The 22,341-nt window shown below is 36.3% G+C and overlaps 1 protein-coding gene across 2 annotated transcripts in view; it reads left to right on the top strand.

Annotated features, from left to right (window-relative positions):
* Sestd1 (SEC14 and spectrin domain containing 1) overlaps positions 1-22,341 on the top strand; it is a 111,742-nt gene that overhangs the window by 38,413 nt on the left and 50,988 nt on the right. For both annotated transcript variants that reach the window (XM_087196643.1, XM_087196639.1), the window contains exons 2-5: positions 6,937-7,015; positions 8,841-8,949; positions 16,459-16,549; positions 20,654-20,767. In XM_087196643.1, the coding sequence (XP_087052769.1) occupies positions 6,961-7,015; positions 8,841-8,949; positions 16,459-16,549; positions 20,654-20,767 (369 nt within the window). In that variant the 5' untranslated portion in view covers positions 6,937-6,960. The remainder of the gene's footprint in view (positions 1-6,936; positions 7,016-8,840; positions 8,950-16,458; positions 16,550-20,653; positions 20,768-22,341) is intronic.

The raw sequence follows: 22,341 nt of genomic DNA, 5'->3' as shown, positions 1-22,341 counted from the left end.
GACCTACACTTTTCTCTGCTGAGGCAGGGAGACTCACCCATTTTACCATACTTCAGCCTTGAAATCTAGAGGAGTTGTTATGCTTTGAAGTAGATCTCTGTTGTGAAAGTTAGCTGTTGCTTTGTGACTTTCATTTTAGATCCATCCAAAGGATTCTTATTATTCAATTATAAACTGTTTAGTATGGTTGTAAAGTTAGATTAACAGTGATGCACTGGCATCTTCAGTAACAAAAATTACATAAATTTTCCTCTGTTGTTGGCTTTACTGCTGTGTTATCCTAAAGTTGAGTAATGCTGCTTTCTGCATAACTTTGTATAAGAATATATAGAGTGGTGAACCCAGTATGTAAGTAGTGAACAATATTAGGTGTGTGTAGGTGTATATTTTAATCTCTGAGGTTGCTTTTGCCTTGTCGCAACAGTTGAAGGTATATCTAATCTTAATTTAAGCATAGCTATACTTTCATAATTTCTTCTGGAAATAAAAGGCTGAGGAGTCTGTGTTCTGATTTTGTTCATTGCCATTGTGTCTACATGATGTAGGCTTATTAGAGGTGATTCAGTTAGCCTTAGGCAATCCTCATGATGGTTAAAAAATGCTCTTGGAAGAATCTTAACTGAATTTTCCGAGTAAGCTGGTTGATTTATACTTATTCAGAGAGGAGTTCCAGTGCACCAAGTCATATCATCAATTATAATCTCTTTTGAAATTAATTTGCTCAGTCTTGATTAAAAGGCCTGTAATTGTCTGTTCCTGCTGCTTGGCACATCCTCTACTGCCCCCTAATGGCTCCCCATCCACAGCACTCATTGATGTCCACCACGTCTTCTCCAGAATGGGCCTTTCTTCAGCGTCCAGCACATTCCGTGGCTGCTGGATCTTTGGGAAGCTCTCTCTCAGTTGAAAGACAGCTTTCAGGAAAACCGTGCATTCAGATGGTTGTGATGTTAGAATTCCTAGGTTATGTGTTTTTGCTTTCCTGCTTTATGTTTATTTATCTGTCCATTAATCCATTAGGTATTTTTGAATGCCACGTATGTCCAGCACCAGCCATGCCTTGATCTAATAGGTCCTTTTTTGTTTCTTTTTCCTTTTGTTGTGCTGGGCATTGAACACAGGGCCTCGTGCATGCTAGGCAAGCACTCTACCACTGAGCTATAACCTCAGCTCTTATAGGTGCTCAATGCAGATTTGTTGAATGAGTGAAAAATATAAAGGTAAAAAACTTGGCTTTTGGGGACAAGATACTACCTTATTTCCCTTTTAGTAATTAAGATTGTGGGAAAGAGACTAAAAGAGGGTTACAAACATTAGTGGAAATCTAGTCTCCCTTCATTTCTAGTTCTCAGGATTCATCATCTCCAACTTTAGAAGGTATCTGTTTTAGGTAGAACTTATTTTGCACCTAGAAATGATACTAATTAATTAAGCAAACTGCTAAGAACCAAAATAAGATGCTTATTGCTTTTCGTTGATGGTAACATGCAGTCATAGTTGTATTGTCCTTTATATTCACCAGTCTCCAAGACACATCTGCTATAATGGCTTTCAGTCTCTTGTATTTAGTAAACTGTGATTTAAAATAGGTACTCTTTTAAATGACTGTATATGAAATAAGAAAATTATAGTAGTATGTACTTTTTTGTGTTTTCTCTGTTAAGCATGCTGTTAATTCCTTAATTCTTACATTTCTTAGCCCTCTTTACTTGGTGATTCAAAAAAATTTTTTTTAAGACAGGGTTTCACTATATAGTTCAGGCTGGTCTTGAACTCACTGTGTATCCGGGGCTGACCTTGAACTAATAGTGACCCTCTTGCTTCAGCCTCCTGAGTTCTGGGATTAATAGGTGTGCACCATCAGTCCGGGAGCAAATTATTTTATTTTATTTTATTTTTTTTGGTACTGGGAATTGAACTCGGGTCCTTGCACTTGCAAGGCAGGCGATGGAACCACTGAGGAATCCCCAGCCCCAGAACAAATTATTTTAAAAAATTGTTCTTTGCCACTGTTTATTATTTCATATCAGTTAAAATATCACTTATTGGCTTTGTTCCTTGTTTGAGAGTATAATCCACTCAGATATATTTAGGTTGAATAAGCCTTGTGAAAAAATAATAATTTATATTTATCCCATTGGGGAAGAAATAAACTGCCACCTATGTTATTTGATGTTGCGTTGTGGTGATGATAGTGATTAGTTGTATTTTTTAAGTTTTTGTTTGTTTTCACCACTGTAGATTTAACCCAGGGTCCTCAGGCATGCTAAGCAAGTGTCCAACCACTGAGCCACATCTCTAGCCCTTTTTATTTTGAGACAGGGTCTTGCTAAGTTGCCCAGCTGTCGTCAAACTTGAGCTTCTTATGGCTCAGGCCCCTGAGTAGATGGGATTACAGGTGTGCACCATCACATCTAGTTCTTTTTTTTTTTTTTAATTTTTTAAATGTCTGTGCTAAACACTTCAAAGTCTAAAATAACTTGTGAGAAAGTAATTTTAATTTGAACTAATGGTACAGTAAGCATTATTGTTCATTACTTATCTCTTTAGTGACAACTAAAAAAGATTGATACAAAGGAGACTCTAGAAGAGGGGGAAGTTACAAAAAGTAACTATTGGTCTCTTGACTGGCTCATATTTTATCTATCAAATATCTTGGCTCATATACTGTACTCAAACCTATATTTTTGATTAAACTACTTTATCACTTTAAATATGTTCTAAAACAAGCAAGCTGCTGGATTAAAACAACAGCAACATAATATTTTGCCATGCCAAGCTGTTTGTGTAAAGCGAAGGAGAGCTGAGTAAAGCATCCATCTAAGGACACATGCTAAAATGGAGGTTGTTAGGATTTTTTTGTTTTGTTTTGGTTAGGATTTTAATTTGCCAAAATGAATCTGGACCAAGACACTGAAGTCTATTCCCTGTTCCCCTTTGAGTATAGAGACAACTCAAAGGTGAAAAATTAAACCTTGGCATCTACTGGCATAAAACCAGTTACCTGACTTGCAAAGCTCTAGTAATGTAGGTTTTACTCCAGGAGTCAGCTGCAGTTTTTGTTTCGTATGTCTTGTGGGATCCTAGGGATTCCAGATGTTCTCATATTCTGGGTGCTATTAATTGGGTTTTACATAGTAAGGATTAAAATCATGTGGTATCGATGGACATTTTAATTTAAAATAAATGGCAACAGACTTTAAAAAAAACATGAAATGATCAGAGATTTCGTGAACTAAACTCTAAATTATAGTTTTGATTTCCAGTGCAGTTAAATTTCTCCATTGACTAAGAGAAACCTGCTCTAGCTAACTGAAGTAGAAAAAGGGTTTCCAGAACTTGCAGACTTGCTGAAAAGGCTGGAGACATAGGCCAAAATATAGGGAGGAATTAAAAGCAGTTCAGATTTTGTGCTCATAATTAGATATGAAAAGTCTGGCTAGGAAGTTAGTTTTGTTTCTATAAATTAAGTCCTTGAAGTTGAATTTTTTTTTTTTTGTCAGAGCATCCTATTGACTGCCTAGATCAGCACTTCTCTTGTTTCTAACTTTCAGGGTTTCTGTGAGGTCAGAACTATTTTTTATAATAATGCTTAGGTATTATTTGCCCTTCTTACTGTGTTGACATTGGCACTGATGCTATAAAAGGATTGGTGAGCTGAAGTGCTGGTGCCTCAAGAACATGGCATAGCTGTATGTAGATTATCAGCTTCTTACTGACATACTTCTAACAGTAAATATCTGGGGCTTTTCCTCACACCAATACATTCTCCATATCTCTGGATACCAACTGGGTGTCTTACAGTGCACTTCAGTTCTGGCATGAAGCACCAGCACTAGTGTCAAAAGTTTAAAGGAGGGCCGGGGATTTAGCTCAGTGGTTCCACCGCCTGCCTGGCAAGTGCAAGGTCCTGAGTTCGATCGTTGGTACCAAAAAAAAAAAGTTTAAGGGCGTAATCTTGGAAGACTCACCTAGATGCCACTCACGAGTATGTATGGGTCCCACAGTTACCATACTTCTGCCTAACTCAGCTACAAATCAGACATTCCCACGACCCTCACCCCCTCAGGTTTGGTAATTCACCGGAGGGACTCACGGGCTCAGAAGACCATTGACTTTCCGTGGAGGACATAGTGCAGGAACAGCCTAATAGAAGGGATGCATGGGCAGGGTACGGGGAGGCAGAGTCTGCATGTGCTCTCCAGGCACCTGCACTGGTCCCCAACCTGGAAATTCTTTGAACTCCTCGTTTGAGGCTTTTTATAGAGGCCTTATCACACAGATGTGATTAATCACATCATTGGTTCTTGGTGATTTGGCTCTCCAACCCCAGAGTTTGGAGAATGAGGTTGAAAGTTCTAAACTTCTAATCACAATTTGTCTTTCTGGCAGCCAGCAGCCTCCTCCTGAGCTTTGTAGAGGCCCCACCCTAAGTCACTGTATTAACATAATCTCAGGTAAGATAGGAAAGGGCTTGTTAGGAACAACAAGGGAGATTCCTGCCCCTCAGGAAATTCCAAGGGCTTTAGGACTTCTGTACCAGGAACCAGGGACTGAGACCAATTATGCATTTTTTTATTATACTAGATAGTAGTCTAGCTATTTTCGTTTTGCATGTAGTCTAGAGCTTAATCTTTTTAAATTGCCAGATATTTCATAGCTGTTTAATGAATAAGCAGATAGTGTGATATGAAAGCTCGCTTGCTGGAACCAGATTGCCTGCATGTGTGTAACTTCAGCACTTACTAGTTGTATAAATAGGGCAGCATATAACTTCTCTGAGCTCCAGTTCACTCTGCTGTGAAGCAGCAGTAATAATAGTACTTAGGGATATTGTGGAGATTAAATAAGTTAATACAAAGACATAATTTAGAACAGTAAATGGTTTGTAGTAAACAGTAAATGTTAGTTATCATACTCATTATGATCATCATTACCAAATCAAGTCCCCAGTAAGCTGGTCACAGGAGAATGGATCCAAGACATGAATCTAGGCTTTTTGGGTTTTTGTATAGCTGGATAATGAGCCATCAAGTCAAAATACTAATCTGGCAACATGAAATGCTATTGGTTTTAGATAAAATATACAAAATGTCGCTGCCCGCTGCACAAGTGCAAGGACCCAAGTTCGATCCCAGGTACCAAAAAAAACAAAACAAAACCAAAAAAACCCAAAAAAACCAAAATGTGAACTTTTTCCTCTTTACTACAAGTTTGTAGCCTGAGCTAGTATAGAACAAAACCGAATTAAGTTACAAACAAATATTTAAGGAATAAAACTTGAAAAGAATATATCACTTAGGGCCGGGGATTTAGCTCAGTGATTCCAGTGCCTGCCTCGCAAGTACAAGGTCCTGAGTTCGATCTCCAGTACCAAAAAAAAAAAAAAGAACATATTACTTAGTTTACAGGGGTTTTTTTATAGACAGGTATAAATAGTAGGTTTTTTATTGTATGTACTGTACAAAAGCTGTAAAATAATAGACTGGTTTAATTAGTCTTGCTTAGCCATTATCTGACAATATTAAGACGGTGTCCTTTTCTTTAATCTGCAGTTTTTTAGGAGACCCCATTTTTGGCAGGGCAGGGTTGTGATGTGTTGGCTCCAGCTGATAGCATGCTGCCTGAAGTGGGTAAGTTCCTAGCAGGCGTTTGCTGGAGAAGTAATACATGTTCGTGCAAAAAACTTTATTTTCTGCTCTGCTGGAAAATTTAAAGAGTGTACTTTCACTAAATAGAGTAAAATTTCATGGTGTACTTCCAGGACCTGGCCTCTGTTATATGGTTGGTGGGCATGAGATGCAGCAAGGAGGAAGGGGTAAAATGTGAGAGGAAATACTCTCAGACACAAAACTAAGTGGAAGAGGACAATATAATTGAGCCTTTGGTTTTCTTTTTCTGTTTTTGGTACTGGGGATCGAGTTGAGGGAGCGCTGAGCTACATCCCTTCCCCTTTTCATTTTATTTTGAGACAGGATCTTATTAAATTGCTCAGGCTGGTGTCAAACTTGCAGTCCTCCTGCCTCAGCCTCCTGAGTAGGTGGAATTACACGTGTGTACCACCTCACCCAGCTTGTTTTGTTTTAAAGGTCCTATTCTCCTCAAATCTTGTTTTAGCAGTATACTGGGCTGGCCAAGTCTCTGAATGCCAGCCATGCCAGACTCCCATTTGAGGGAACTCGCTAACTCCTGCTGTGTTAGCTCACTCCCCTTTTGTATTTAGGCCCTGTCCACAACTGAGAGGACCCTGGAATAACCGAGATTAATAAATTGTGGCTTGGCTCATAACAGTGAACTGAGTTAAACAGATTTTTCCCTGAAGAATGTAAAACTAAAATGTGAAGAGAGGGGGACAGTTAATGAGGGGTGTAAAACTGAAACAGCATATTAGTAAGTATCGTTATTTGAGGATAAAATGTCACCATGTGTTATGGGGGAGCAAAGCTATGAGAAATCAGAGAATTCTATTCAGTACCAAAACAGAAGGAATCATACCTGACGTTGAGCTGTGTAGTTAATAAGGAAAGCAGTAGAAAATTGGCTGTGTGCTTGATTAATTGATTCATTAAACAAATAATTTATTGAGTTACAGCTGTGTACTAAGCAATATTCTTGTCCAGGAGCATTACTCTGAAAAACAGTCCAGCCAGTGATTTTCAGCCAGCTTTGATTTTGCCTTCCAGACATTTGGCAGTGACTGGAGACATTTTGGCTGTCAAAGGCAGAGGGGAAAGTGCTCTTGCCACTTGCTGGGTAGAGGCCAGGGATGCTGCTTACATGATCTATAGCACACAGGACAACTCTCCGTCAAAAAATTACCTGGTTCAAAATGTCAGTAGCTCTCAGGTTGAGAAACCCTGGATAAACCATCATAAATACACATTGCACAGAATAATTGTTACCTTGTAGTTGACATTTGACTTTTTCTGTTTTCAGAAGTGAGGACATCGACTGGGTGAAATGGATGCCTCAGTAATATTACCCATTTTGAAGAAAAAACTAGCCTTCCTTTCAGGTATGTTTTCTTCAAACTGGAAGTGTTTGATGTATAAGCTTGTTTAAATTTCTGTGATAAGTTTGACAGAAAACACTTTATTTTTGTATGAAAGTTTTTAAAGTTCTTTTAATCGGAATGAATATCTGTGTGAGCTAACAGTGCTGGTACCTGGCAGGCCATTTTTTGTTCTGATCTGGTAACTGGATTAAAATAACATCTAGCAGGTAGAAGTCATGATTTCTCTTCTCATATAAAAACTAATTACTAGTAGTTGACTAATTGACACCTAAATTATTGTTTCTGGAATCCGCAATAATTCGTTTTTGTGCTGTCCTGTGCCTTACCTTGTGTGTTGATCTTCCTATGAGAAAGTTGCAGTGCACTAGTGGAGTTAGGAAGTATCAGTTGCACTGTTTTCACTGTTTGAAATTGGTTTTGGCACAGGCTTGAATTTACAAGAGGTCTGTATTGGCTGTGAGATCCTTGCTAAGGTGAAAGTAATGGTGTGGTACATGAATTCCGTTTTCTGGAATTCAGATTATTGAGTAAATCTGCACATACCTTGAAATAGGCACTGTGGCCCTCCCAATTTAGGGTTCTTCTGGACCATATTATCTTAGTTTTTCTTTTTTATTCTCTTTAGGTCTAGTTATAATTGTTTTGAAAAATGTCCCTTCTTTAAAATATCTTAACATGTTTCTGTAAATTGGAATGTTTACCTAGCATAGATTATAAAGGACAAAGCAAGAAATAGAATTCTAGCAGTGTTTCTTCTTTATTTAATGTATTTTTAAAAGCTTCTCTTATTGGTTGGCATTAATATTAAGTTTAGAGCTCTTGGGATTACCATTTATTGATGTTAAACAATGTAGTTGAATGTCAGTAATTTGTATGGCTGACCTGATAAAGTTACAGATCATTTATGGTTGGCATGTCATGAGTTGCATTCACTTCAGTGAGTCTTTTTCATTTAACACCTTTCAGTTTTTAGTGTAGATTTCTAGAGGTGATATGGAATTGTTTCCTTCAGAATTTGCTGTTTTTAAGCTTCTAAAACTGCTGTAAATGTCAGTTGGGTGAGAAGATAGGCTTCAGTGTGAAAGTCAAGCATGTGGGAACTTCTGAAAAAAAGCAATGAGTGAATAGTGTTTAAAAGGTACTTTTTAACATTTAGGACAAACTGAGGGGCCTTGAACACACATAAAATGGAAATACATTCCAGTTCAGGCTTTCAGATTCTAAGCTGGGCAGGGCTTTCTCTTTATTGCCTTATGAAAAGTGAATGCCTTTATGACTTTTGTGAATGAACTCAGATAATTCTTCATCACAGAATGTTCTTTGACTTGTTTTACAAATTCTACCTGTTTTAAGTCTTCTCTGGGAAACTTCATAATTTTCCCAGCTTTTATCATTTTTTTCCATTTTCTAAATCACCTTTTATAATATTTTAATGTATTTTATACACAACTTAGCAGATACATTATCATGTTTATACTGTTGTTTCTTTTGACTTAAAGCTTTTCTTGCTAGGTGGGAATTTATTTTACTTGAAAATGCTTATTGTGGTAAACACGTAACAGGTGTTCGATGAATTGATTACACTGGGAAGCAGACTAAATGGGAGAAAATTAGAATGATAACTGCTGTATTGAGTGATTCATGGGTAAATTTTTTCTAAATGTTTATAATTTTGCTGTATTATTGTAAACATTTATAAATAACAAGTAACCATTAGATATTTTTCAAAATTATGTCTTAAACTTATCATTGTTTTAATAACTTTGTGTTCAAGTGTATATTATTCACATAGTGTCTTAATAGCTATGTTAAACTTATTTTATAGGAGGAAAAGACAGACGAAGTGGCCTCATTCTGACAATTCCATTATGCCTCGAACAAACAAATATGGATGAATTGAGTGTCACTTTGGACTACCTACTCAGCATTCCCAGGTGACTCTAAAGGTGTCTTTTCTTAAATACCAATGTTTTTAGTGGCTTAGTTATTCTTGATGTTGTTAAAGTATACTTAGCTATTTTGTCTGCTTTTATTAGCTGTGAAATTATAATTTAAAATGCTAGAATCAGTAATTAATACAACATACTAGATAAAATGCTTTATTATATGCTCATGATATACAGATTGATTAGTAAAATGAATGTACTGCCGACTTTTCAGTAATGTGCCTATGTCCTATGGAATTTAAGAAGAATTAGAGAAGTGAATTTTTTTAGATCACTGTTTCACTGTATTGATATAAATGCATCAGTAGGTTCTAATTGAATAAAAGCTTAAGTTTCAAATATTTTTATTTTAAAAATACAAAAAGGTTTATTTATATTTTAATTCATAGGTTCTTGAATGTCTGATTTTCATAGTTCCTGAGTGAAGCAAAAAAACGAAAAAACCTTTCTGTTTACTCAGCTCTACTCATCACTTTTAACAACAACAACAAACAAAACCCTGCCCAATTTCCTCTCTCGTAATTGTTATTTGCAGGGCCAAATTATAACTACATACAAGAATCGTCTGGAGTTTTTGTTGTTTTATTTTTCAAATTCTAATGCCCAGGGGATCTACTTCTGGAGATTCAGATCCAAATCTGTTCAGCACCATTTTCTTTAATCCTTTAAGCTTCCCATATGATTTTAACATGCAGCCAGATTTGCAAAACACTGCAATAAAGCATGAGAATGAGGGCAGGTTTATGTGTGTATGTGTTAAAAGGTAGCAGTACGAAAAAGAGCCGGTCTCTTACAGAATGCTCTAAAGCTCTAGAATGAATTGAAAGCATTTTAGCTAGAGTTGACAATTCTTTTTTTCTCTTCCTGTATTTGCATTTTATTGTTATAATAGTTTATTTTAAATCATTTTGCAGAGCATCAGGTTAAAACTGTATTTGAGAAAAACTGCTTTTAATCACATTTACTTCCATTATTGAGCTATGATTTGATTATTGGTGATTATTTTCAGTATTGGGGATATAAATCTCTTAAAGTGAAATTTTTCTTTTCTCCTCTTCTTCTTCCTCCTTTCCTCTCTCTTTTGGTCCCTTCCCCTCCTCCTCCTCTTCCTCCTTTACAGGAAAATCACTGGATCCTAGAGTCAGTATTAATTTTGAATAACCTCACTAATCCTTTGAACTGCTGATTGCTAATTTGTATTGCTTACTGTTAGTTAACTGATTACTTTTTAGTTAACAGAAACTAGGCACATTTAATAGCTAACAATGAAAATAGTATTCACAGATGGATTCATGGAATGTTAAATGTTGCAGGGAACTTGGAAACTATCTGAACCAACTTTCTGATTTTATATTTGGGGAAATAACTCTTAACTCAGCGGTTAGGGTTATCTGTCTAGCACAGTGGTGGTGAGCCTATGGCACTCATGCCACAGCAGGCTGTTTGTATCATTCAAAGCTCTAAAACATTCACCGTCACTGGTCTGGGACCACACTGTTAGTATTAAAGCTGAGACTAAAGTCTGTCAGTCCTGATATCAATCCAAGAACTTTTTGTACTTCATAGGAGTAGAGTACAGTGTAGTTCTGGATCTGATGTTCCAGTGATATGAAAAAGTTACTCATAGTCAGAATTACTATTGAAAAACGCCTCAGCAGGATTAGAGACCTACATGTAAATCAGTTTTTTGAAATTGTAGAAAAAAACTTCTGTTATAGAAGAAACATCAGAAAGAAGAGGCTTAACCACTTGACAGTTTACCCCGTGTCACTTGGGCAGCGCATCGTTTACATATTAACTATGCTGAGCAACAGGTGTCATTTCAACATTGATTTTTGTTTGCGTGAGATACACTCATATGTCTGTTTCATATCAAATGTTTTTGCATATTTTTTATTTAGAATACTGTATTTGCCTTTGATACTTGTTTCTAGTGAAATTAATAAGTGCTTGTTATTTTCTTTTACTGATTTGTGTTTATTTTGTGAAAAATTACCTGTAATTTTGTGCTACAATCTATAAAAACTCTTATCATAAGTATATTAGATATAAATTTTATATTTCTCCAGAACTCAGTAATATTCTTTTACAATACAGAATGAACACGTTTAGGACACTGAGACTGAATAGGAAGCAAGGGCCAAAAGATCTGCAAAAGAACTAAAAAAGGTAGAAATGTTAGCATATCAGAGAGGAAAAATCTGTTATGAAATTAAAAGTTGTCAACTACTCATAAAACAGAAAGGATGGAACTTGAAAGAAACAAAACTGAAAAATTTCCAGTAATGATCAGTGATTGTAATAGTTCTATGAATGGTGTTGACAGAGTTGACCAACAACTAACAAGCTATCCTTGTAATCAAAAAGCAAGGAAAAAATATTATTATATAATATTTATGCACCTTCTGGACCAAACAATATGGAACTCATTGGTTATTTATTCAAAACAAGGGGGTTCAAAAAGTCATTTACAGTTTAGAGTAGGTCTAATAGATCGAGTAATTGAAAAAAAGAGGATAGCCAAATGTCAACTAGGACGTCCATCATTGATGCCTTCACCATTAATTTAGTGGGTAGACATTTTATTGAAATTATACCACTCACAGAAAAAATGAAAAGGCCAGCCTGACAGTGTAAAGTGTGTTCAAAGAACAACAATAATGCAAAAAGAATTCAGAAAAGAGACTAGATACTACTGTCCAGATTGTAACATTGTGTTGTATATTGAATATTTTAAGATATACCATACACAGAAAAATTATTAAATAAATTTGATGAAAGTATCATTGTTATATTTCCTTTTATATTATCTTATAAAATTAATGGAGAAATGCAATTTTTGGTCATCTTATATTTAAATAATTAGATTGTAAGTGGTTAATGACTTGCTAAAAATCACATAAACGTGAAGGTGATGATTTCAGTCACTCAGTAGATATGTGAGTGCCTACAAGGAGCTTACCTGCAAGAGCTTCTAGTGTTCTAGGTGCTGAGCAAGTGGGAAGAAGGCCAATTCAGATTCAGGGTGACCAGAACGCCCTTAGGGTGAGAAAAACATCACAAGTGTGTGACACATTCCTGAGTTTATGAAACCAAAGCAAGAAGAGTCGGGAGAGTGATGGAGTGGGAGGGTGGTGGTGGTGATAGTTTATCAAATGATAAGGTAGCATTTTACCCAACATAACTGAAGTGTTGAGGGAGCCCTACACTACCTGGTGAAAAAGTGTTAGAGAGAAGGGGGTGTTAAGTGTGAAGGCCCTGAGGCAGGAGCAAGTTTGGCATGCTGTAGAAACAGTGAGGAGGCCATTGTGGTTCCAGCAGTTTGAAAGAGGGCTGGGAGGTGGTCCCAAGGAGAGGCTGGGGTCAGTTGTCATACAGACAACCAGGTAGAGTATGGTGCAGGCTTTAGTTCTGAATGAGGAGGAAAGCCATTGTGTTCCGGCTTAGGAGTGATGTGATGTGTGTCATCTCCCATTTCAGAAGACCCTCTGAATTTAAAGTACTGCGCTAGAAGCTGCCAAGCAGAACTCTGGATGGAACAGAAGGGGCCCCTAGTTTTAATCAAAGAAATCTATGAAGAGCAGCAGGATGCTTACTGACCCAGGAGATCCCTTGGTAATCTGTGTCAAAAGCGAGTGAGCTTTTTAAAGAGCCTCACTTCTTTTACAGAGCTGTCTTGACTTGGCCACGTTACCTTTGAAAGGCTCTGATGGAGTTGACACAGGAGGCAGGATTCTAGATTTTTTTTTCTGTACTGCTTTAAAAATACTTGCCAGTATTAGCAGTAGTGTGAGGATTTGTTAATAACAGCACTTTAGGTCTTCCAGCATGCCTTTTATAAAGGCATAAAGGCACAACATGCTTCTGAGTTAAGTTGTTTTTAAAAGCAGTTTAAACCATTGTTCCACTTGTAGGAATAAAGTTAAAAAATACTATTTCCTTTCTGTATTTGAAAAACCAAATGGTCTTTTAATCTTTGAGTTGTATATATTTTTATTTTCTTAGTAAAATGTGAGAAAATTATGATTAAGGGTGTTTTTAAGTACTCGCAAAGATAAATGTGGTGTTTTATTGCTTTGAGATCCTTACAGATGGTATTTGCAAGCTTCATTACTTTCTTAGTTGTAATGCACAATTAATTTATAGTGTGCTTTGAAATATAAATGTGTAGTTTTTGTAAAATTTATTTAACAGAGTGGATGTGTAATTTTCATCTCAGAGATGTAGATGCTGATGACAAGAATCTACCACTTGCGGGAATGGCACACTCTTGGTGGAAAGGCCCTCCACTGGACGGCTCTGCATTCAGGCTCCCCTGCCTGCAGACTCCCATAATGCACTAGGAGAGTCCCTGAGTTGTTGCCACTTGTCCAGAGGCCACTCACGTCAGCTACCCTGTCTAGGCTGACCTTTCTGGGGCTCATAGTGGTCTTCCTGTGGGTCTTGCTGGTGGAGACTCCAGGGATTTTCTCCCTACCTGAGCCCACAGCTAGTAATTAAATGTGAGACTTGCTTTCCTTCACACATGAACATTTTCATACACTTACTAATCTGGAAGTGAACATTGTATTGTATCACCTTTTTAAAATTTCATGAATTTTATTGGTATTTTTTAGGTATACAATATGCTGACATTCATTATTGGGAATTTGTACCTTTACGTAATATATCTTGTTTCTTATTTTTTTCCCCATTCCCCTGCCCTCTGTTCAACCTTTCCACCCCTCCCTAGTTAACAAAGACTTTGATTTCATTTTTTCCTTTGCTCATATTTTTAACTTTCCCCTGCCCATCCCACTTTCCCTTTGTCTTTGGAATTTTTCTTCCTATTTCACATTATCTGTTATATATTTTGATCCTCATTTACACTTTCAGTTTCTCACACCAGAGAAACTATTCAGTATTTACTGTTCGGTGTGTCCTATTTATTTCACTTAAGAGTATGGCCTCAATGCTCATCCATTTAGCTATAAATGTCTCTAGTTTCTCATTCTTTACGGCTGAGTGGTACTCCATTTTGTAAAAAAACCCATTTTCTTTATCCAGTCTCCAGTTGTGCAGTTGATCCTTTATTTTGTAATGTAGATCCAAAGAGAGAACATTTTTTTAAATTTGAGATTTAATTTACGTAGCATAAAATTCACCCCTTAGTAAGATACAATTCAGTAGTTTTTGGTACATATACAACCTGTCATGCTAATTCCAGATAGTTTCTATTATCCAGGATAATCTCTGTACCTATTAGCAGTCACTCCCCACTTCCCCACCAGCAGCTGTCAACCACGCATGTGTTTTGTGTCTCTGTAGATTTACCTGTTATGGACATTTTCTGTGAGTGTAGTCATACAATATGGGCCTTTTGTGTCTGGCTTCTTTTACTTAGCATAATGTTTTTAAGGTTAATCTGTATTGTGATGTGTCAGTTCTTCATTCTCGTGGCTGAATGATATTTCGTTGTTTGTATCTATGTTAATCAGTTGATGGGCATTTTGACTGTTTCTGCTTTTTGACTATTGTAAATTACACTACTGAGCATTTACGTGCAGTTTTTCTGTGGACATATGTTTCAGTTTACCTTACTTCTTGAATACTTCTCTATTTACTTTGGAAGATGGGCCTCTGTCCCTACCTAGAGACGAACTTGTTCAGATTTTTAGTGTATCATCCTCATTCTTGTGGTCTTACTGTTTCTCAGTAGAATGGAACACACATTACTTGACAAGAACCCTTTTGGGACTCATATGAATACTTAGAAGGCATTGGGGAGGACCAATAAAATATCCTATATTGGAGGCTGATCAGACCCCTAACCACCTAACCAAGGGTACAGTGGCAGGATAATAAAAGACAAGACAAGATCTTTACTACATAAAGGAGGCTTAGGATGGTCAAAGCTCTTATCAGGCTAAGATGCTGTCTCCTAGAGCTTGCTGCTATTTATCAAACACAAAGCTTCGTGAAGGGGTGAGGGTGATTTAGGGAACAGTGGAGTGGAGAGCACTGATGCGAGCAGGGTCCTAGCAATACAGGAATAAGACATTCTAGCAGGAACAGATCATTGATTAATGGGAAATGTTTTTCCCTTAAATTTTGCTTTTATAAAAATTTTGTATACGAGTCATGTTGCCTTTAGCTGTAATATGCCTTGCTATCCAAGACGTCACAACGTCATGGATCATTGAGACATCTGCTGTGACCAGTGGCATGGGAAGTTGTTCCTTTCCCACACACCAACTGCCAGCTCTTCAGGAAAGCCCTTGTGGGCTAATAGGCAGACTCAGACTTTTAGTATGAAAAGCCAATTTATAATTTTGTAGCTCGCTCTAAGTGTGGTCTCCATCACTCCTAGGTTTTGGACTTAAATCCCAGAAGAGGTCTGCTGTTTACCTTTCCTTTAAGTATGCGATTGGGAGAACTTTGGGTGGGGACAGCTTCCATTATCATATCTGTGCCCTGGGAAGTCAGGCTGCAGTTCCTTTCTCTATATTGGAGGGAGGCCACTTAAGATCCTTGCATTAAGTTAATAAGTGAAGAATAATAACAATAATAATAGCTATATAGTTTCATCTTCAGGATGGAGTTTTCTATATATAAGTTGTATTTTTTTTTTTTTTTTTTTGGTATTGAGGATTGAACTTGGGTCCTTGGGCTTGCGAGGCAGGCAGCGGAACCACTGAGCTAAATCCCTGGCCCTATAAGTTGTATTTTACTAGGGTAGACTTCTGGGATTTATTTAATAATTAATTGAATAATTAAATATGTCTTAAAAACAACACATTTTCTAACACTCAGGATCGTGTTTTGCTGGTCAGGTGACTGAGAGTGAGAGAGTAGAGATGGATCAGATGTGATATATTCAAGATTACAGTCACTTTGTATAGCAAGTACTACTGTATCATTAAATTTACTCAAAAGACCACCAAGAAGCTAGCTCCCAGTGGTTTAGTAGAAGCTTACTGCTGGGGTTGGTGGTGCATTCCTGAAACCTCAGCACTCAGGAGGCTAAGGCAGGAGGATCAACAGCTGGATACCATCTTGGGCTATATAGTGAAACCTTGATATAAACAAAGAACAAAAAAGTTGTTATTTTCTACCTTTTCAAAACTGTCACTTCATAAATCTTGTATTTCTGGTAGGAAGGAGAGACAGGAAGTACATAAGACCCTTGGCAATCATTAGTTACTTGCTTTGATCCCATTTACACATGAAGAAATTGAGAGATGGGTGAGACTACTTGAATGTTGCCTTGATTTCATTGCTTTTTAAGACATTAAGTTTTTATGTGTTTAAAATATTAACTTGTGAATTTATACTTCCTGAAAAAGAGAAAAATAAATTGCTTCAGAAAGCTGAAAGAATACTCTGAAGAGTTTTACTTAATGATATTAGGCCAAACTGAGGTGAATTCTACTCCATAGATTATTAAGCCTTTTACCTTCTTTACTTAGAATTATGAAATCTAGTGTTTTAATATTTTAAAATTTTGTTTTGTTTCAGTGAAAAGTGTAAAGCTAGAGGATTTACTGTGATTGTGGATGGCAGAAAATCACAGTGGAATGTGGTGAAAACAGTAGTCTTAATGCTACAGGTAATTTTTTTTGTCTATCAGGAGGAAATGGCTTTTATTTTATAGCAACAGTTCATGGTGAAAATGCATTTTATTGGACTATACTTGGACTCCTTAGTAGTATCTGAGTTGTGAAAATGCACAAAGAACTATTGGATTAGTTAAGTTTCATTGCTGTATGTATGTGTGTGTATATATATATATATACATATATTAAATTAAATAAAATTAAATATATTAAATTTTATATATTTAATATATATACATATATTAAAGTAAATGTCAGCCCCCTTGTAAAGGTTTGTAGAAGACTGAAAACAATGTGCCATGTTGAAGTAATCTAAGCAAGGAGACCAGTGGTTTTTGATGTGTGCAGCTCGCTGGCAGCTCTGCATGCTGTTGTGTCTGCATCACGCTGCCTGATTTCTTCCGTTCTGTACAGTAGGCAGGAAGCGGGCCTACGTAAGTCTAGTTGAAGGCTTCTCAAGTGATTCTGGTATGTCTTTCCATTCTAGTCCCCTCTTTTTTTTCCAAAATGCATCACAATTCATGATGATTGTTCTATTTGTGTGTCGCCCAGAAGAAACATACTCAGGGGTTTAGTAGGTCACAGTGCTATCTCCTCAGGGGTTTAGTAGGTCACAGATTAGCATTTAATACACATCTTCAATCATAAAATTCTTGAGAGCTGACCCTTTCCTGGTGTTCCTCACAGAATGTTTCAGTGATCTTGGCATGTAGTACATGCCCAGTAAATATTATTGGTTTATTATCAGAGCATTGAAAATATTGTGATGTGACATGGAAAAAAATAAAACATTTGAGTGATTGAAAAGGGGGGTGGATTGCTATCATGCATCTGGCTTTCCTTAGAAGGGCTCCTAGAGAAGGTAAATTTTGAGTTATATAAAAAGAGGTTATTTAGTATTTAAATGAACAGAAATGAAAAGCCATTCTGGGCAGGGAGTGTGGCTTAGTGGTAGCTCAAACTCAGTGAAGGGAGCTGATAATTGGCCAGTATAGGGAGAATATAATTTGGTGGGGACATGGGCTAGTGAACACTCAGGTGAGTGTCAGTGATGTTCAAAGAAAGACTAAAGGAAGGGGAGGAGAAGGGGACATAAAAAGTAATGAGAAACAATTGCTAGCTGCTTTAGGGTTCTGTGGAAAGAAATATAATTAAAAAATTTAAGTGATAACTAAGGAGAATGATTCTTAATGTTTTACCATTTGCTTAAGATAATTGGGAAAAGGAATTTCAGGGGTAGAAACAAAGTGATTATAGTTTTTAGTTTTAGGTCCAGTCTTAATATAGTTCAGGTACTGTACTAAGCTTGTTATATAAATTATCTTTCCTCTAATTTTAGCCTACCTCATAGAGTAGGATACGTTATTTCTAAAGGTCAACTGAAGTGCAAGGAATTTAAATAACTTAAAAGTTACTTAAACCTAAGGAGCAGTCCTTGGCTTTACCCCTTACCAAGTGTGTTTATCCACAGCATGTATCTCTGGTGGTCTCCAGATTCTCAACCATTGCCTCATTCTTCATGAGTGTTTGACCTAAACTTTTGTCATTAGGATCACTCTGTGGGGTTAGAAAGGTGTATCCACAGGATCAGTTTTTAAGGGAGCACAGATTGATATCCCATAATACTTTTTTGCCAAATATGTTTCTGACATTTCTGTATCCCAAATCCTAAAGATGAACTCTTCTCTGTAAAAGTTGTTAAAATAACTCTTAGCTAAGAAATCCATTAATTATGATTTTGTGTTCTTCCTTTCATCTTGTCATTCAACTGTGTCACAGATGAGCTGTTTGGGACTTGCTGTTTGAACTGGACTGTGGCAGTTTTGAAGAACAATCAATGGATTTAATTCCTTCTTGCGATTTCTTTTCTGATAGGTATTTTAACAACTTTTGGATTTATTAATAGTTAACATTTTCAGAAGTTGCTGTGGCGTGTTGTTTATTCCTAGTCATACTGTTTCTACCTATGAGTCATGTGTTGCTTTTATCTTCAAAGATACTGGTGCCAGATGTTTGGGAGCCCAGACCTTCGTGCTGCCTTTGCCTATAACTTTAAGAAACAATTTCTCTTGTTTCTCACAGATTTCATTTTCAGATATTTTGAAATAATAAACTTCCAGTGGTTAATATATGAATAAACCTCAGATCTTCCCTAAATTTCCCAGACTCTCTGATGAAAAGTTCAACATTATTGAATTTATTTTGCTTATTTTGTGTTAGTCACACCCTAATTATTGTGGAGAGTGCTGGATTTCTGAGCCCAGTGATATGTTCACATTGAAAGACTTTATATTTTCTCAGTGATTATCACTGTTATTATTATTTTTAGTGCTGCCCTTTAGAATTCAAAGTAAAGGGTGGACCCTTGAGTTTAAATAAACCTTTATTGGAACTCAGGTCATACCCATCATTTACTTAGTGTTCATAGCTGCTTTCACCTTACCTCAAAAGAACTGGATAGTGGTGACAGAGACTGCATGGTCTGCAAAGCCTAAAGTATTTGTTGTCTAGCCCTTTTTGAAATAATCTACTGACCCCTGATCTAGAACATATAAATGGTGTAGTAGAACTTCAGAATCAGACAGACCTAGATTCTATTCTAGCTCTATAACTTTTTAGCTTAGACGAGATACTTTAGTTCAATGAAGCTTAAAATTACTCTGCTTTTTTTTAAGAATGAGGTGCACTTGTTAATGAGATTTCACTTTTTCAACAAATATTTTTGGAGTGTCTTTGTATGGCTGACAGTGGAAATATAGGGGTGACCTAATAGGTAAGGACCTGCAAGTGGCAAGCTTATATGTTATTTGAGGAGTCAGTGAGCAATTAAGCAAATTAATAAATAATGTAACATGAGTTAGCAATGAGTGCCAGGAAGAATACAGCAGTAAAAGGAGACTTAGGAGACTCTGTTTAGATAGAATGGACAGGGAAGGCCTCTATGAGAACAGAATTTTGAATAGAATCTTAAATAGCTGAGGGAGTACCCTTAGAAAAACTCGCATGCAGAGGAAGTTGCACTTGGCATAGTCGTGAGGTGAGAACAGACTTGCATTCAAGGAACAAGGAAGGTCAGCATCCAAGTGGTGGTAGTGGAGGTCAACTAAGGGAGAGAGGTGCAAGGTGAGGTCCTGAGAGGCCAGTAGGACTGACCTTGTGGACCTCAGGGGCCTAGGTAAAGGGCTTGAATTTTATTCCTAGATAAGAGAATGTTAAGCAGGCAGACCTGCTAGGCAAGGATATTTGAGAAACCTGGCTAGTTTGGGGATGTTAGCAGTGCAGGTGGTAGAAAAGGTCAGATTTAGGATGTATTTCAAAGTTAGACTCTATGGGACTTCCTGATAAAATACATGGGAAAGGCAATGGTACCTTGGTTCATGAATGCTTTTGTTTGTGAACAACTTGGTTTGCAAATAGTGTTTGGCAAAAAATTTTTTTTTTATTTCCGAGCTCTGCATCGGGTGATGAGGACGACTGTGGCCATCTTTTCCAGAATCGTGGAATACATTAAGCTTGTGTGAACTGAGGCAGCACTGTACTTACTAAGTTGATAAATGTTAATTTCTATTATTTTTTAGGTAATATGAATAGCCATATCTAGTAAATGTGAAATTGTATTCTGTCAAAGACTAGCTCTTTATCCTCTTCTAATTCATAAGCACAGAATCTTATGTATAATGGCTGATTAATAAACATTTTATGAGAAAATTGATCATACATCTTCTGAAGAAGTTCTTCAGATGATAGTGTTAGAAAGTTTTTTTGTACCACAGAAACATTTAATTAAATAATTTGTCAGATAAAATTAAGTCTTGCAATTTAATCTAAATATACTCCTAGTACATAGATTGAATAAGACAAAAATAATTCATATATAATATCTGCTCAACATTGTTTGAGATCTTTTCTGAATAGCTTGTCTTGCATGTCTGTCTTTATTGCTATTTATGTTTTGAAGTTTGGAGAATTTCTTCTACTTTATTATTTTCTTTTCCAGAGTCTCTTACTTAGCATAAGGATTAATATCTAGTAATTTTTAATTTAGTAAAGTATTCATTTTTCATGTGTAATTTGTATTTATTTTTTATGTTTTACAGAATGTTGTTCCAGCTGAAGTGTCCCTTGTTTGTGTAGTAAAGCCAGATGAGTTCTGGGATAAGAAAGTAACACATTTTTGTTTTTGGAAAGAAAAGGATAGACTTGGCTTTGAGGTAAACATTATCTATTACAAAACAAAAGAAGTGTGCGATACCTCTTAAAGTAGTATTTTGCTGGTATTATTTTGTTCAGATTGGTCCTAAGCAGTGCTCAATTAGTGTACTTGTTGAATAAATTATGATTCTTTGTCAGAGACTACAGAAGCTTTATTTTCATTTATACTGTATCACTCATTAAGTCCTTTGATTAACTGGAACCTTTTTATTTAAAAAAATTTTATTGGATTACTAAGAGGAAACAACAAATATTAGGTAATCCCAGACATTATAAAATTGAAGATAGAGTCTATTTTCTGTATGTAATATGTCCCAATTATTTTTAGTATTTGGTTTGATTTTGATATATGAACACAGTTATCTGTTCTTTCTTTACATTACTCGCGCTCAGTTTTCTTGTGTGAAAAAGAATCTTATTGTAGGTTAGACAAAAACCCTAAGATGGAATGTAAATTTAAACAATTTTGTCATGTTTTTCCTAACACAGTCTGTTAAATTCCCAGTTTCCCAGTAGAAGAGTTAATATTAAATTTTGCATTTTTAAAATAAAATGTATAAACTCTGAAAAGGCACAAGGTCTAACACCAACTCTGTAGATAGAATATAGATTCTTGGAATGTTTATGAGAGTCAGACAATGAAGATTCATTTTGGACTTTGCCATACTATAATCGTGTTTATTTTTGTAGAAGTCAATGCTATATCAGTATATTTTTGGTGTAGAGGAAAGTTTGCCAGTGTGTATTAGATAGAAAGGTTTAAGAAAGCATCATTTATCCTTAAGTGAGGTAGGTTGAAGTGTCTTAAAAATACTGACTTTATTTAACTTAAAAAAGTTAAAGGACAATTTACATGCAGTGAAAATTGTTCATTTTAGTGTACAGTTCTTAGTGTTCTGATCAAACATAAAGTTATGAAACTACTACCGTAATGAGGAAGTCAGGCCAGTACCTCAGTGTCCCTAAGATACTCCTACTTTTCTGTACTCAGCTTCTCTATCTGCAGCTGCATCAACCACTGTCTGCCTCATGTCCTAATAGTTTAGCCTTTTCCAGAATGTAATAAATAGAATGACATCCGTATTGTTGCATGTATTGGTAGTTCTAGTCTTTTGATTGCTTACTAGTACTATTCCATTGTAGAGATGTTAGTAGTTCATTTCCTAGCTGAGGAATATTATGGCTTATTTTCAGTTTTTCATGCTTACGAATAAAGCCACTATGAATATTCACGTGTAGGGTTTGGTATGAACATACATTTTTATATTAAGAAGTGAAATACTTACAGGTAAAATTGTTGGGTTATATAGAGAGCATATGTTGGGCCGGGGATTTAGCTCAGTAGTTCTGCCGCCTGCCTCACAAGCACAAGGACCCGAGTTCAATCCCCGGTACCAAAAAAAAAAAAAAGAAAGTATATTTTTCATTCCCACCAGCTTTGTAGGAAAGTTCTATTTGTATCTTTGTCATCACTGAGGATTGTTAGGATTTTCTGGGTTTTTGTTTTTTTACTTTAATTATAGCTGTTTAGTGACTGTGTGGCCATTTCTGACTGTGGTCTTAATCTGCATTT

The sequence above is a fragment of the Heterocephalus glaber genome, unplaced genomic scaffold (genome assembly GCF_053883595.1).
Source record: "Heterocephalus glaber isolate CG9 unplaced genomic scaffold, H.glaber_assembly_v1.0 deba00000347, whole genome shotgun sequence".
Lineage (NCBI taxonomy): Eukaryota > Metazoa > Chordata > Mammalia > Rodentia > Bathyergidae > Heterocephalus > Heterocephalus glaber.
The sequence above is the reverse complement of the archived record's forward strand: the minus strand, read 5'-3'. Positions and strand labels throughout refer to the sequence as shown.